At 41.8% G+C, this 17,694-nt stretch overlaps 1 protein-coding gene across 3 annotated transcripts in view; it reads right to left on the minus strand.

The window, feature by feature from the left end:
- Positions 1–5,166, minus strand: part of KLHL7 (kelch like family member 7) — a 67,115-nt gene extending 61,949 nt beyond the window's left edge. For 2 of the 3 annotated variants that reach the window (XR_013829866.1, XM_079932090.1), the window contains exon 1: positions 4,772–5,166. Coding sequence is in view for 1 of the 3 variants with exons in the window: in XM_079932090.1 (XP_079788216.1) it covers positions 4,772–4,891 (120 nt within the window). In the remaining 2 variants the exon portion in view is untranslated. The remainder of the gene's footprint in view (positions 1–4,771) is intronic. The other variant, XM_079932091.1, reaches the window with a different exon arrangement.
- Positions 5,167–17,694: the final 12,528 nt, after the last annotated feature.

A 17,694-nucleotide genomic window follows, 5' to 3' on the forward strand; every position in this document is an offset into this window, starting at 1 on the left:
AGAAGCGTTGCACAAAGAAGGTAAACAGTCATCAATGCTTTTTGCCCAAAGGATGTAAAAAAAAAGGACTGAGGGCCAAGAAAGCTTAGGACATTGAAAAGAGAGTGAAGAGAGAGATATATCTCCTAAACCGGACAGACAAAAAGAGAAAATAGAAGAGAGTTAAGAATAGAAAGGTCTGGATAATGGGAGTTGTCAATGGGAGTTGTTATGAAAATTAAATGAGACAATCATATAAAACACTTTGGAGAATGGCTGGTACAGAATAAGTGCTCGAGAAGTGTTTCTGTTATTGAGGATTTAATGCAGAAGGTTTAGATTATTCACAAGAGACCCTAAACATTAATGACATGTAGTAATTGACAGTCTTGGAGAGGTGAGGACACAGAAGCTGAGTCATTTTAGTTAGTAAGGGAGCCCAGGTGACTGCCCAGCATCCAATCCTCAAATCAGCTTTGTGGTTCTCTCACTTAACTCTCAATGGGGCTTTAACATAAGCTTTTAAATTCTAATTACGTTTTAATTCATTTAACCTGAGGAAACTGTGAACTGCAGTGGTACTCAGAAAGTTCTCAAAACATCTCTCAATTAATTGTTAAGGGTCTTCTGGACTTCATTAACACAAAAGCAACAGCACTGGGTACCTGCAAGAGTGACTGTGACCCTGCCCTGCTTTTTAAAGCCCCTTTCTAGTGTAACAGATAATAACATTAATCTAAAAAAAAGCTGGAAAAATGAATGAAAAGGTGCTCAACCAAATTAAATAAGATGCCACTATACGTCCACTAGAATGGCTGTTATAAAGACTGACAATACCAAGTGTTAGCAAAGATGCAAAAGCAAAAGCCAAAGTATGAACTGGCACAACTTTGGAAACTGTACCACAGGATCTATTAAAGCTGAATGTAGCCTAACCTATGACTCAACAGCTCCACGCTTGGGTATTTCCCAACAAAAATGCAGAAATGCATACATGTACACATCAAAAGTCATGTACAAAATGTACAAAAATATTCAAAGTAGTACTACTTTTAATAGTACATGATAGAATGGATAAATTGTGGTGTATTCATACAATGGGATATTACATACAATGAAGATGGACTAGAACAACACACAACAATATAGATAAATCTCACAAACAAAATGCTAGCTTTAGTGTCCATAAGTTTGTTCTCTACATCTGTGTCTCTATTTCTGCCCTGCAAACCAGTTCATCTGTACCATTTTTCCAGGTTCCACATATATGCGTTAATATACGATATTTGTTTTTCTCTTTCTGATTTACTTCACTCTATGACAGTTTCTAGACTTGGACATCAAGGCAGGAAAGTGGCGGGGGGGTGGTGGTGGTGTTGGGACGAATTGGGAGATTGGGATTGACATCTATACAGTCATATGTATAAAATGGATGACTAATAAGAACCTGCTGTATAAAAAAATAAATAAAATTCAAAAATTCAAAAATAGATGCTAGCTTTAAGAAAGCAAGACACGCAAGTATATACTGTATGATTCCATGTATACAAGTTCAAAAACAGGACAAAAAATCTATGGTAGTAGAAATTAGAAATTACCTTTGAGGGGGTAGCAATTGGGAAGGGCATTAGGTGGAGACTTTCTGGTGTACTAGCCAAGTTCTTTTACTTGGAGGGGGTGCGTTCGTTTTGCAATAATTCTTTGAGCTGCACATTTATGATTTGGATCCTTTTCGTGAATTCTATACTTCATTGTAAAGTTTACTTAAAAACAAAAGGCTGGAAATGGCTGAAAGGATAATGGAGGAAAAGGCTCCACGGGAAGCTGAGGCTGCGGGCTCAGCAGAGCCCCCTTTCACCACGACGTAGAGACTGGCTGCAATGCTACAGAGACATGAAATGACCTATATCTTTTTCTAATATCACAAAACTAATTAATGATAGAGCAGGAATTGGGATTCAGAAATTCTAATTTCACAGTGTTCTTAAATTTGTATAGGGATGTTTCTGGGGGCCCTTGTCATCCAGGCACTCATTATCTTGGTCCCCAAAGTAATGAGATCATAAGGGAAAGCAAAAATAGTAATAACACAAAAGTATTCACCATAGAAGAACACTTTTAAAACTGGTCCTCACTCAAACATTCCTCCTCTGGCTCAGAGCAGCTTCTATTTCTGCCTCTTCCCATCAACTGCCCTTGTCAGTCATTCCTGGTGCGCCTCTTCTGTGTTATGTTAAACAGAACAATACGTGTATAATGTAAATCAACTGCAAAGTGAAGCTGCCCATCTTACAAAAGATGCAGGATTCCAAGAAGTTGGTAAAAGTGTTACTGGAGAACGGTCTGAATAACAAGCAAAGCCAATGACAAAAGGAGAAACTGGCAGATTAAGGCCAGTTAACCACTGTTGAAGAAATTCCTGATGTCTCACCCAGCATCCATTTTCCCCTTCCTACTCAGTAACAGAAACCTGGTATTTCAGTAACTTTATTTCTGTTTTAACAGTAAATAAGTAGATGCTAATATTGTTTAAAGCTAAGTCTAAGAAATGGATATGAATCAATTTTTAAACCCCAAAAGCTAAACATACAGTCTCAGACAATCCCCTCCTCCTCAACATCTGATGCTGCGACCCAGTTGCACCCCATCTACGCAGGAAATGAGGCAATGCTTTACAATGCTATAGTCTGTGTATGAAAACACATATTTGGGGGAGTGGGAGGGTTGTTGGAAACAAATGTGGGCACTGGTGAACTGCGGTGCAATTACCTTTCAGAGGCAGGCACTAGTTAAATGCACCAGCAATGCAAAGTCAGTGGTGTCCTAAATGTAAGAAAGGTTCACAGAAAAGGAACATGAAGGTATACATGGAAATAGATACATGAAAGTTACATAAAATATTGAATTCAGGCATTCACAGCTACTTCAACCCAAAGACCAGGCAAGATATAAAGGCACTCCCACAAATATCTACTGCATCCATGCACAATGTCAGGAGCTGATGAACAAAGACAAGACCTCAGCAGAGTTTGCTTAAAGAAACCAAAGTTAATATCTTCATAAAACACTTAAATTCCTCTACTGTTGTCCATAGACCCATCAGAACTGAAACAGGAGGAAAGGGGGCAGGGCACAACCTTTAAAAGAATGACACAGCCATAGAACATGACAAAAACTGGTTAGAACCAACTAGGTCCAAAATGGTGGAAAGATCTGACTCCCAGTGCACCTTCTTCCTCATTACACGCTCACTGCAATGTATTAGCATATGCTGAATGACACACCCACCAGTGCCCTGACTGCTCTGAGGTTAACCATAAAAGGCCAAAAAATGGGTGGTGGCCCTGTTCCTGGAAATCTCCGCCTCTTCCCCTCGAAATAGTTGGAATAATCCTCCCACTCATTAGTCTATGAAATTACGCAGCCCATAAAAACAAACCACCCCACATCTTGGGGCCTCTTGCCTTCTGAGATGGCCCGCACCCATCTGTGGAGTGTGTTTCTCCCAAGGCCGTTCTCGCCTTTTGAGACAGACTGCATTCTGTCTATGGAATGTGTATCTCTATAAATAAATCCACTTCTTACCTATCACCTTGTTTTTCACTGAATTTCTTCTGCCATGAGACATAAACTACATGAGCTTTGGGAACTCCCTGGCGGCCCAGCGGTTAGGACTCTGCACTTTCACTGCCGAGGGCGCAGGTTCAATCCCTGGTCGGGGAACTAAGATCCCACAAGCCACACTGCGCAGCCAAAAAAAAAACCCCCAAACAAAAAAAGCACCTGAGCGTCATTAAAGTCCTGAGACCAGGTGTGTGATCTCAATTAAAAGACGGTGGGTTCGAGTCCCTGCCTGTAGGTTCCAGTCCCAATCTGGGTTGTGTGGTTTCAGCACCACCCGATGAGCAAACTAGGTTTTGCAGTTACTTATACTCATGTCCTGCTTTTGTCATGAAAAATACGGTCACAAAACAAACATTCCCACAAATCTTCCTGGATGCATATTTCTAGAAATAAAGCTTCCAGGACGAGAAAATAACCAAGTGACTTTTCTACACCTACTGGTATAAGATGCTATGGAATTTAAAAACAAATAGATTCTCTAGTCTACATACTCTGGCGTTAAAACCCATTCTTTTCATAACCCACCTTTCGCCGACGTGCTGAAGACTTTCACTAATACGCCACACATCAAAGAACAAAGAACTCCTCTTAACAGAGGCGCACGGTGCCCTTAAAAGGCGGCACGGTATTTATCCACGACTGTTTCTGCTCTAAATTAACACGTACAGGAGGATTTGTCTTCTACTAGCTCCACCCTGGTAACACAGAAGGGGGGCGGGGATCCTTATTTTAGAGGAGCTGATGTCAGGCCAGCAATGCTTCTCCCTTCCTTGGGGGGCTTCGGTTTGGGCTGTGCCAGTGGGGTTCTTCGCCCGACATCTCACGACACCTTAAAACGGCTGGCCAATGGAGGGCTCCTCGCCTCACAAAGAGATAACTAGGGCACAGCTGTTATACAACCGATACCCGACGCCGAATGCCGGCCCACGGGGCCCCATAGGAGTCAGGAGCCACAGCATCGGCGGACGACGAGGCACTTTTGCTCGAGAACAGTTTAACGCGACCCTCCACCGACAGCGGCTTCGCTGGCGTGCGAAAATGCAAGGAAGGGCAAGGACAGAGGAAGAGGGTCGCGATCCCCAGGGCGCGGGTTTCAGCCGCGGCTGACAGGGGCCCGAGTCCCGGACCACCTCCCCGACGCCGTCGGTCACTCCCACAGAGGCGGTACCTGTTTCCGCATGTTATTCATGACGCCCATGAAGCCCGCCAACAGTTTAGCTTCCTCTCGAGCAGCAAGTTTCTTCTCGGTCTTCTTCTTGCTGCTCTTCTCCACCCCGGAGGCTGCCATCCTCCGTCAACGCGGTTCACGCCCGGGGCTCGCCGGGCCGGGCGAGGGGTTGCACGCTCCCGGCACGCTGGGGCTTCTGTTTACCAAACACCGAGGCCGGGACCGCGACTGCAGCGCCCTGCTCCCGAACAGCGCGGCGCGGCCACTGCGGTAGGACAAGGCCCGGCAGCCACCCGCAGAAGCACGCGGGGAAGCGATGCCTTCAACTCGGCTGCTTCTCCTGCCGAAGCAGAGCCCGGAGGAGGAGTCTGCGCACTTCGCTCAAGGGGGCGGAGGCGCTATGAAGGCAGCAGGGGGCGAAGCCTACGCGTCACAGCGGCGCGCCGTTCAGAGCGGCGCTAGGCGACGGCGCCGTCTTGCGCTTGGCGACCTGCGTCCTTCACGCACAGGCTGAGTTTTCATTTCAAGGTGGTTCGAGGATGCACGTGCCGTTCCCTTTGCCCAAGACAGATTTTACACAATTGGATTACGTGGCGAGATTATCTTTTTTGGATAATTGGGTGGCAGAACACATTAAAGGGTCTCCCATTAATGTAAGCTCCGTAGGAGCAGGGTTGGTGTTTTCTTAACTGCTGTATCAGAGACTGGCATATTGCAGGCGCTCAATAAATATTTATGAAATGAGGAAAGACTATCACATACTGAAAGTTAAAGGTTTATTGCATGGAGTACAAGATTTATTTGCTTGGGATTCATAAGGCAAGAACACACAATCCCCATTCATGTCTCCTTGATGTAGAATGCCTGCTTGCTTAGGCTGTTTTACTCCTCAATGTTGAGACTAAGATCAAGCGTCAGGTCCAGAAATCTTCAATTAGGCTTCCCCCAAGTGTTCTACAGGAACACGGAACTTAGTCACAGAACTCAGGAGCATGCTTTTTGTAACTATAATAATTTATTCTTTCTAGTATATGATAATATATAAGATTATTTGCAATTGTACATTATTTTACATTTTGAAAACATACATATCCCTTTAATTTGCTACCTAGGTCTAAATAGGAATACATAGAAACGTTTTAAGTAAAATAATTGACACTATCAAAGCATTATGCTTTCTCTTGATGAGAACAAAACAATATAGTATAGCTCAGATGAAAGAGCAAGTGACATATAAGCCTACATTTCTACAAAAAAATAAGACATTTATGTTTTTGTGCACCTTTTCTTTTTTCCTTTCATCTAAAGGTTCTCAGATCTTCTATTTTAATTAGCCAATACAGTCATCGCTGGGTATTTGCGGGGGGGTTGGTTCCGGGACCTGTCGGGGATACCAAAATCCATGAATGCTCAAAGTCCCATAATGAGCCCTCTATATCCATATTTCTGCATCAGGTGATTCAACCAACCATGGATCGTGTAGTACTACATATATTTAATGAAAAAAATCCATGTGTAAGTGGAATTGTGCAGTTCAGACCCCTGTTGTTCAAGAGTAAACTCTAATTTGAGAGTTTTAGAGTGGACCCTGGCAATGGAAACCATTTGTTCCTAATGGAATTAGAAATGAGGAAATTTTCATTTACTTTATTAAACGACCTAGGATACTGAAGAGTGAGTGTATTTAAACATTTTTTAATTGAAATGAAGTGGAAATCTGTCTTTTTACTCTAAGGCCTTGGCAGACGCTAAGGATCCATGATTCAAAGGCAGAAATGTTGGTGATGAGATGGAATGCTATTCTGTAACACGGCAAAGGAATCAAGGAGCAGTATCCCTTCTACCTGATGTTGGAACAGTCCTTTCACGTATTGCAGAATATAGAACACCAAGCGGCACGGAAGAGCCTTAGGATTCAGAGCTTAAAGAGACCATGGAGGTTATATAGCACAGAGCTTAGGCACTAGGCTTCGCCTGGATGCAAAGTCAAACTCGCCACTCTCTAGTTGTTCAATTTTAGGCAAATTGCTTAACTTCTCTTGTGTCTCAGTCTCCTTACCTGTAAAAATAGAACCTTCCATGGAACTGTTATAAGGTTTACAAAAATGCTTAGATTGGTGCCAGAGCAAGACAAACAGTATTACTTTATTGAGCTAATAATATTAACTATTATTATTTAATCCAGCATTTCCCCAAACGTGTTCTTCAGAATACTAGTGCTGTGAACCCTCCCCCTCTCCTCTCTCCTCTCCTGAAATAGTATCCCTGGGAATACAACTTGGCGAAATAAGTTAACATGTCATTCTCAGAGAAAATCTCAAATATATTTGCATATTAAGTGTTCGGAGAAGACTTGTTGTACCTATTGCTTGAACCTTGATTAGGTCTACTTTGCTGTAGTAGGGTACCTTTTGAGGTTTCTTAGCTTTTCTAAATGTCAGAAGACCTCCTTTGTCCCTTTTGTAAAGATAACTAATGAATGGAGGGATCATTCACCTGGAGGGAAGAGTCCCAAGTGGAAAAGGAAACTGACTGCAAGCTTGGAGGCATTGTGATCACCATTTTAAAAAGAGCTTTAGATCCAGATTATGACAGTGGAACCCTAGGTTTTAGAGACCTTTATAAATATGACAGGCAAAAAATGATTTTTTGTGTTATTTTAAAAATTCCTAATGAGATTGAATATTTTTTCATGTTTATTGGTCCTTTACGTTTTTTGTTTCATGCATTTTCTATATTGTCTATGTCCTTTGTTCATTTTTCTTTTGGATATTTTTTTCTTATTGATTTGTATGCATGGAACTAACCAGGACCCTATGGGATTTCTAGGCACAAAAGTCTTTCTGTGTCCCCCGTTTCTTGTTTGTAGGAAATAGGCTTCATTCAGCCTCCATGGCCTTCCCTGAGTTCCAAAGGGCAGGTTCAAACAGTTGCTAATCAAGGAAGGGAGGGAATGCAGAAACAAGAGGGGAGCAGTCAAGAAACAATAATGCAGCCTTGGGGCAGGGTCCTGATTCTGCCTCTCAAGGAATATACATAACAGTATCTTTGAGCTGTTTTGCAGATACTGAAACCCCTACCAGGTGGAAGAAGTTAACTGTGTGATGCCCACAAGCATGTAGACCCCATACTGGTTGGAAACAGAAGGTTGATGATACTGACTCCCAATTACCTCACCACCAACCAATCAGAAAACTGTCCATGAGCTGATCATGCCATCTGCTTTGAACCATTAGTATAAAACTTCCAGGGCTTCCCTGGTGGCGCAGTGGTTGAGCGTCTGCCTGCCGATGCAGGGGACGCGGGTTCGTGCCCCGGTCCGGGAAGATCCCACGTGCCGCGGAGCGGCTGGGCCCGTGAGCCATGGCTGCTGAGCCTGTGCGTCCGGAGCCTGTGCACCGCAACGGGAGAGGCCGCAACAGTGAGAGGCCCGCGTACCGCAGAAAAAAACAAAAAACAACAAAAAAACCTCCTCATTACTTCCTCCTGGTGGACACATAGTTTTGAGGGCATTAGTCCGCCGTGGCCCCCTTTGCCCCCTTTGCAAAGCAATAGAGCTATTCTTTTCTACTTCACCCAAAACTCTGTCTCTGAGATTCAGTTCGGTACCAGGGTACAGAGGCTGAATTTCACTTACAAGCATTCTTTGTTAAAGTGGGTTTTAGGTAAACTGTGAGATAATATATGTGTAAAATATCCAGTAAGTCATTGAAGACTCAGGATGAGGATGCCAATAAAAGAATACAAATGAAGGAAAGTAGAATACTGATTTAGAACTCGTGGAGGAAAAGGATCCAGCAGAGGCAAAAAAGAAGTATTCAGAGTGATGTGGAAGAGCATGTCCTCATACGATCCTCACAGGCCATGCTTCCTTTTTTAATGCAGTTTAGTATGGCATGCATGACTGCAGGAAGTCCAGTATTTTTTGAGTTTTCCTCCCCAAGTACTGTATATCCAAGAAGCTGGTTCATGTCCAAATGTTCATCCTTCTAGCTATTTTTCTTCGCAAACCCAAAACCCAGTGTGTCCCCGTGAGGCCAGAGGATTCCACAGAGCAGCCCTGATGCTGAAACTCCAGAATTTGCTGCTGATGCAATGTTGACTAAGGTGCCTGGTACACTGCCTTCTGAAACCTGAGCAGTCTGAAGGCATGCCCTGACCAGGCCATGCTGCTGTTGCCCAGTGACCATCTGCACTGTCACTGCTGTTGCTGACACTGAACCTCAGGATTGCTGTCTGCTGACCCCTGCCAACCCAAACAGCGGTGGCTCTAATTCCACCCCAGGTCCTAGCCCAGGCTATGGTTGTTCCTCCTTGTACAAAGGAGAAATGCACAATTTATTATCATGCGGGATTGAAACTACAGGGTTAACGGAAGCTGGCGTCTTAGAAATCCTTGAGTGTGTCTTACAGAACAGCAGATAAGGGAACAGCTTATTAAACCCCCCTCTGTTTGTAACCTGCCTTTACTAATTAACCTGCTTTAGTTGTTGTTTTTCTTTAATTGCCTACCCTCCAAGCTTCACATAGCCTAGATAATATATTACAGGACTCCTTAACCACCCTTACAGATAACACCTCTGATGTATGGGTCACTATAGTAACAGGTGGGCTTAAGTTGTTTCCCAGGGACCTGGAGTTGACTCTCGCCCAGTTCAAACTGGCCAAGAGTGGTTGGGACCACTGACCCCCAAACTGGGCCTGCCCAGGTGTTCCGTAAATGACCTTTTGACATCAGAAGACTAAAAACTGCACCATTTTTGAGCATGTATCCCATGAAGAGGTATGTAATGCAGATACGCCTCTGCAGAACACCGATTACCTCACCTTTTCCCTACCTCCAGTCACATTTCCCATGCCTAAGACCACCCTTTTTTTTTTTTTAAATTAATTTATTTATTTTTGGCCGTGTTGGGTCTTCGTTGCTGCACGCAGGCTTTCTCTAGTTGCAGCAAGCGGGGGCTACTCTTCATTGCGGTGCGCGGGCTTCTCATTGTGGTGGCTTCTCTTGTTGCAGAGCACGGGCTCTAGGCATGTGGGCTCAGTCGTTTTGCCTCGCGGGCTCTAGAGCGCAGGCTCAGTCGTTGTGGCTCACAGGCTTAGTTCCTCCATGGCCTGTGGGATCTTCCCAGGCCAGGGATTGAACCCGTGAACCTGTGTCCCCTACATTGGCAGGCGGATTCTTAACCCCTGCGCCACCAGGGAAGCCCTCTAAGCTTCTTGTCTATCATCTTCTGCATATTTCTACCTACCTTTCCCCATACGCCACAAGTCTTTCCAACAATAGACAAAACAGAAAAATTACAAGCAATTTTCTAAATCCCCAAATAGGTTGAGCACAATTTCCAAGTATTCCATTGCTGTACCAACATTCAAAGTCTTTTGAGAAAATCTTTCAGAATTGTGAGGAAATGATTCAAAAAGACAGGCTTCGATATGGAAAGATAGCAGAACACATTGAAAATACATAGAAAAACTGTCTGGAAACCAAATTATAAACCAAATTGCTAACAGTGCTTATATATAGGGGATGAGAGATATTTGAACAGAAATAAAAAAGGAAAAATTTATTCTCATAATCCCTCAACAAAGGCTCTTCTTATTCTAAGTTTTACCATTTCTTTTAGGGAAACAAATAAGGAGTAACAGAAACAGCAAATATATGGGAGTTACACATACTGCAAAGTTCTTTAAGAAAACGACCCGGGTACATTTCTCTTGGCACAGAGCTTTGGTATTTTATTATAGTCACATGGTTACATTGATGTACCTAAAAAGTCCAGGTCAGGTCCTTCATGGTGCAGTCAGCTGATGAGAGGCTGGGAAGGAGAGGTCTGGGGACCTGCTGTGAGCTAAGAATACATCTCTCTTGGTCCCAACCACAAAGCCATAAAAACTATCAATAAAACGTACTCTGGAATGAATGGTTAGAGGGCTGCCTCTTTCTGTAGACAGGGTAGGAGCTAAGAAGAATGCAAGATAGATGAGATACCTGTGAATTTATGTCAGTATTTGAAGGGCAGGTAAGTATCTCAGATAATGTGTGGAACAATACAGAGCTTTAAAAACAAAACTCTTGAACAAGTGTATTTGTTCGAATGTATCTACTTTTTATTAGTGAGGGAATCAGGAATTAGGCAATTAGACAAAAGAGTTGGTTTTCTTGAATGCTTTCACAAACACATAGATGTGTACACTGTTTACACAAAAAAAATTGTGGCTAATTGAGATACAAAACTGGATAACATGCTACAGGGCAATAAAACCATAACATCTTCTGGGTTACTTTCTCTGAAGGCTATAAAATCGTAACACCTTATCAAATCCCTCAGGGTAACCTCCAGCTTTATAGGGCTGTGGCACCATTTGCCCTTTTATGAATTGTGGGCTGTTGGTCAAACATACTTTGAAAACAAAGCTACTAGAATACTGTAAGGGAGTCAGTATTTTCCTGTACCACCATGGCTAAAATTGTGTATAAAATAGGAATAAAGGCTCCAGGAGGCATGTCTAGGGATTCAACTCATGACTTTCAGTATTTGGAATGTGGGAAATTGGTTTTGGCTGCTCAGAAACGTCTATTACCCACCAGTTAATTTCCCACTGAGTTCAATATTTAGGCAAAATGACTGTTCCTTTCTAGCTGCCTTCACAACCAATGCTGCTTCTTTTAAATGCAAGAGTCAAAGAACTGCTTATAAAATCAGGACCAAAAGAAATTCTGTTGGCAGGGATTTGTTTTTCCTCCTTACCTTTGTATCAGTCTAACACAGGGCCTGGCACATAGTAGACATTCAGTAAATGAAGTAAGCATATACAAATTTAACTAGACTATAAATACTTCTTGTCTATAAACTTTGCCTAGTACTGGAATGTGATAAAATTGGATAAATGGAGTTTGTGAATTGCCTGTTCAAATTTCAGCATCTTTTCAGAAAGTAAGGCAATAAGGTCTCCTGTTAACCTCACCCTCATGAGGTTTGGAGAATCTTTTATACATTACTTTGATTATGGAAAATCATCCATAATCATGGATTATGGAAAATCTTTTATACATTACTTCACCCTCCTCCATTTGTGAGGCTAGGTACCCCGAATTTTGTCTCTTACAAATGATTCAAAGAGATAGTAACTTAAATGTGTCCCCAAATTTGGTTCATTTGTGATTTTTTTGAATGATTAAGTGATCAATTTTATTTATTTTTAAACTATTTATTTATTTATTTAGGCTGTGCCTGGTCTTAGTTGTGGCATGCGGGATCTAGTTCCCAGACCGGGGATCGAACCCGCGCCCCCTGCATTGGGGACGTGGAGCCTTACCCATTGGACCACCAGGGAAGTCCCTCATTTGTGATTTTTAAAGGATAACTTCTCTTCTTTTGGGGTAGTATTAACTTCTCAGTGATTAGAAATGAACAGAGCACTTTGTTGCTTCGTACTCAACATTAACTGCTGCTTCCTTCAGACAAGCAGAGAGGAAGTCATTTTCAAGATGGAAGTATAATATTAGTTGACAGACCCTACAGTATTCCCACAAAGTGCATACAAATCATTGAAGTCTATTCTTTACCTGGTAATCTGTGATACAGTTTTAGGAAGAATCTTATTGTAATACAACAACATTTCATTCTTTGAGTATGTGTGTGTGTGTGTGTGTGTGTGTGTGTGTGTGTTTGTGTGAATGGGGGGCACTTAAATTTTGATTTGCTTGTCTTTGAGAAACAGTCTAGATTTTAAGAGAGAGGTTGGCCCCAAGTCACATGAGCTCCGTGCTAAAGCCCAGCCAATCCATGGAGACAGGAGCTGTACTCTCTCTCCACCCTCTGGCTGCCTCACAAGGGAACTGAGAAGATGCCTGAGCCCTCTGACTCAGATGTGGCTGTATTCAATGCTTAGCTCCAAGAATCTGACATTAGTCATGGTTCCAGTTCTCTGGGTGGGGCAAGATGCAGTTTGTTCTGATGAAAAGTGCAACTAAAGGGAGGAAACTCAGTGGGGAATTAGCTGGTAAGAGGAAAACTCTTTAGAATCAAGTGGTACTTGGTTTTCATAGCCAAAGTGAAAAACCTCACAGTGGAAAAAAAATTGTATTTCCTGCTTTAGAGAAAGCTCCAGGGGATCATAAGCCACAGTTACAGAGCTCTTGGAGAACACTGACTCTCTGTCGCTACCAAGGGGGAGGTTAAGATGAATATTTTACTTCATCCAATTTGGGAATCTAGTTCGAACCCAGAGGAATGGAGATTGTTTAAGAGAGAATAGTTGAGTTCTTGTTCATGGTTCATATCTTGTCCTCATTATGTCCCTAAGTGATTTTCCCAAATCTTTGTGGTTTCCAACTCTCTTCCCTCCTCTTGTCATATGTAAATAGCTCTCCATACAAGATTAGGGAAAGGAAATAAGTTAGAATTAAGGTAGAAAGCTTTGTTTTGCAGCTGTCCCCCAAGCATTCTCCTTTGTATCTGGAAACCTATGTCTCTGTGTTTTTCTATGGGTTTACCATGTTTTCTTTAGCAGAAGCATGGGGAAAAATTCTCAGAGGTCAGTAAAACCCCAGTCTATGAGAAAACTAGGACATAGCAATTTAATATACTTGGGAAAATGAGTATGAACTCAAGACTCCAAAAAGACGTATATTTTCCAACTCTGTGACTTCTCCAATGCCTCAATAGCAGTAGCATTCACTCACCACCAACTCTCATGTGTACTTATAATGCCCATATTTGGGTCTTTGATACTTTTCTCCACCAAAAGGAGCCTGGACTCCTTGGACTGTAGCAGTTTCCCAGATGACAGGAAAAAAATGGAAACGGGTCAGGAAATATTCTTCTATTGACAGAAGACAAAGATTCTTTAAAAAACATTAGAGTCAGTGCTAAAAGGGCATAGGTGTAAATTAAAAGCGTTCCCATATTCTAAATTTCAAAAAATTAAGAATCAAATGATTATTTTTATTTTTTAAGTTCACAATAATACTCAAAAGAAAAAAGTTAAAATAATAAAATGTAAGAAAAAAGGTGGATATAAGACAAAAGAATGGTGAAGATGAATAGATTTGTTTAATTTTTACTTATTAATGATATTAAATAGTGAATAAGACAGTAAGTAGTTTTTTTCTTTTCAATTTCTATGTCTTGCTAAAGGATAATTTTTAAAAGTGGGCATTATTTCTATATGACATTCTTATGTAGACATAAAATAAATCCATGTGACTCATTAATTAATGAGGGTACCAGCCCTATGTTACTACTTGGTCAAAGGAAAATTAAAAAAACACGTATATAGAGAGGCAATAAGGAATGCCCAAAGAAATTTAGAAATAGATGAAAATGCGTATATCCACAGGCAATAATAAACTGCATTCGATTGTTAATTTGCATTTCTATAGACAAAAATCCTTTGTACTATTATTAGTTCACTACAGCTTACAGAGTTGTAAAATAGTTTACAGTGGAGGAAAAATATGGTTTTCTTCTACCTTTCTAAGTTCTTGGCTGGGACAAGAACAAGAAAGATTCACAAGAGAAAACCGTATGAATTTGTTTAATATAAGTTCTACGTGACACAAGGTATTTCATAAGAAAATGAAGATCTGAAGTGGTTACACCTGAGTGCTTGTTTTTTTCTAATTTATTAATTAATTAATTTTTTGGCTGCATTAAGTCTTCATTTCTGCTCACGGGCTTTCTCTAGTTGTGGCGAGCGGGGGCTACTCTTCGTTGTGGAGCGCAGGCTTCTCATGGTGGTGGCTTCTCGTTGCAGAGCACGGGCTCTAGGCAAGCGGCCTTCAGTAGTGTGGCACACGGGCTCAGTAGTTGTGGCTCGTGGGCTCTAGAGCACAGGCTTGGTAGTCGTGGCGCACGGGCTTAGTTGTTCCAGGGCATGTGGGATCTTCCCGGACCAGGGCTCGAATGCGTGTCCCCTGCATTGGCAAGCGGATTCCCAACCACTGTGCCACCAGGGAAGTCCCATACCTGAGTGTTTTAATGCTAGGTTTGATGAAGCGTAGAGAGTGCCAGAAAAATGTGATAGGGCAAAAAAGGGATATGAGCTAAGTATAGAAAACTGGGGTAAACAGCAAGGCCTGTTCAGATTCCTCTCAGAGTCTTGGAGATAAGGATGTTCTTTTCCTCCAAGTACAGGGAGGGCACTTCTCACATAAGGGTTTCATAAACTGCTTCAGAGTAAGGTCAGAAAGTCCTTCCTGCACACACCATCTCTCAAATTTCTTCAGCTTAATATATTCAATATGCCAAGTTGCCATATTTTGTGGTAGTGTGTCCTGAACCCCACCAATGAACTGTGGAAAATTGTGCTAGACAGGAGAGTTAATACTTTTTTTTTTCTGATTTCAAAGTCTTTCACAATTTTTCCTCACAGTCTGTTTATGAAGTATATAAATGTCCTTTTTGTTTGTTTGTTTGTTTTTTGCGGTACGCGGGCCTCTCACTTTTGTGGCCTTTCTCGTTGCGGAGCACAGGCTCCGGACGCACAGACTCAGCGGCCATGGCTCACAGGCCCAGCCGCTCCGTGGCATGTGGGATCTTCCCAGACTGGGGCATGAACCCGTGTCCCCTGCATCGGCAGGCGGACTCTCAACCACTGCGCCACCAGGGAAGCCCTTAAATGTCCTTATTTTTATGTCTGTATACAGGAAAGAATATACACAGGGAACAACAGAAGAAGTAGATATTGTTCCAAGAAACTCTTCAACACCAGCAGCCACATGAAGTAACCAACAGAATGGGGGTATGACAACTATTCAGCACATACAATACCGTGCAAGAAGGTAATGTATTCCAAGAAAATAAAAGAGCCAGTTATCCCAAAGAAGAGAATTGGCTACACAGACATAATCCTTAACCACCCAGGAGAAGACATCTCTATATCTTTGTTATGCGAAGTATGTTTCAAGGACCAGTAGCATCAGCATCACTTGGGAGCTTGTTAGAAATGCAGAATCTCAGGTCCTATTCCAAACCTACTGAATCAAAGTCTGTAGTTTAACAAGATTCGCAGGTGATTTGCATGTACCTTAAAGTTTACAAAACCCTGATCTAGATATTCTGCTAATTATAATGAGGTACTCATGAAACAGAAGTCGTCAATTAAACCTTCAGGTTAGACTATTAAGTCAGAGTGGTAAGCTATTTGGTTATATACTGCCAGACATAGAAAACATGAAAGAACATATCATTTTGTAGAGAGAAACCATGTGTCAAAAAATTAAAATCTATAAGAAAGGCAATTAATTAAAAGTAAGAGTGAGTATTCACTATAATAGAGGTTTAATAGAGTAACCAGTGGTTTGGGGTAGAATCAGTGGTTTGGGGTAGAACTGTGTGATTGGATTCCAAATCCAATTGAGAAGCAGTCATTTGTCTACCCAAACCATTTAGTGCTACTATCAGTATAATATTGTGTGTGTGTGTTTTGTCTTTATTATAAGTTGTTTAAAACATTTATAAGAACCTATGTTAATTTGTGATTTAAAGTCATTATTTATTTAATTTAATTTTCATTTTTAAATGTTTTGGCTGTGTGGCACGTGGGATTTTAGTTTCCTGACCAGGGATCGAACCTGCGCCCCCTGCCTTGGAAGCGGGGAGTCTGAACCACTGGACTGCCAGGGAAGTCCCTAAGTCATTATCTAGAGAGTGTAATTAAATAAGCTTATAATCAATGTTTGAATATCTGAGAAATTTGACTTGTAAATCTGTGATTGGATTTATCAGCAGTATGAATGTTGTATGAATATTTAGGATAATGTTGATTGTTCACTATTTAAAGAAATGCCAATTGCTTAATGCGTCAGTCAGGTCTCTTCTGCAATATTGATGTGTAAAGTGTAACACCCAAATCGCTTATTTCATGTTCACGGCCTGTAGCTGGGGGCTGGTGAGGATCTCTTTCAGGTTGTGTGTTGAGTTTAGGTATGTTCCATGTGTTTCTATTGTGGGACCAGTGGCTACTCAAGGATCTTTTCAAGCTAGATGGCAGAAGTGCAAGAGAAGAGTAGAAACAGGTAACTACCTTAATACCTTGGCTCAAAACTGACAGGCTCTCTTTTCTACCCATATTCCATTGTCTAAAGCATGTCACATGGCCAAGGCCAACATCAAAGAGGTAAGGAAGAATGGTCTGCCTGCAGTGAACCATGGCGAAGAGGGGAGGGAAGGAAGAATTGTGGGCAAATAATGTAGTCTACCCCATTTAATACATCTACGAGATTAAAATATTGGATAATAACCAAAGCACAAATAGTAGTGATCATTCTTCATGCACAAAAGCCTCTCATAAAGAAAAACCTTTATCAGTAACAAAGTTCTGAGGAATTAAAGACTATTTTTGTGGGGTCAAATGCAGTATGATATGAACTTATTATTATTATTTTTTTTTTTTTTGCGGTGCGCGGGCTTCTCACTGCTGTGGCCTCTCCCGTTGCGGAGCACAGGCTCTGGACGCGCAGGCTCAGCGGCCATGGCTCACGGGCCCAGCCGCTCCACGGCATATGGGATCTTCCCGGATCGGGGCACGAACCTGTATCCCCTGCATTGGCAGGCGGACTCTCAACCACTGTGCCACCAGGGAAGCCCTGAACTTATTATTTGATCTCAGTGTTTTTGTAGCAGGATTGCAAAATTACTGATGATAACAGAAATTTAGAAAAAAATTAGTTTCTTTATTTTGTCTATAGCTGATCTGGTCTTATGACCTGGTAGGTAGTGGGAAAGAAAAAACAAAACAAAACTAACTTGATTTGATCTGGTTTCAACGTATTCTGATCCAGTAATTTAAACCACCTCATCAAATATTTCTCAGGTTCTGAGATTTCCCACATTTTCACTTCTCACTGCCCTCCTATCTGAGAATACACGGGGAAGCGTATAGTTTCTTGTATTCTTATGGTATGGGGTTGGGAG

Source organism: Stenella coeruleoalba, assembly GCF_951394435.1.
Source record: "Stenella coeruleoalba genome assembly, chromosome: 9".
NCBI classification, from domain to species: domain Eukaryota; kingdom Metazoa; phylum Chordata; class Mammalia; order Artiodactyla; family Delphinidae; genus Stenella; species Stenella coeruleoalba.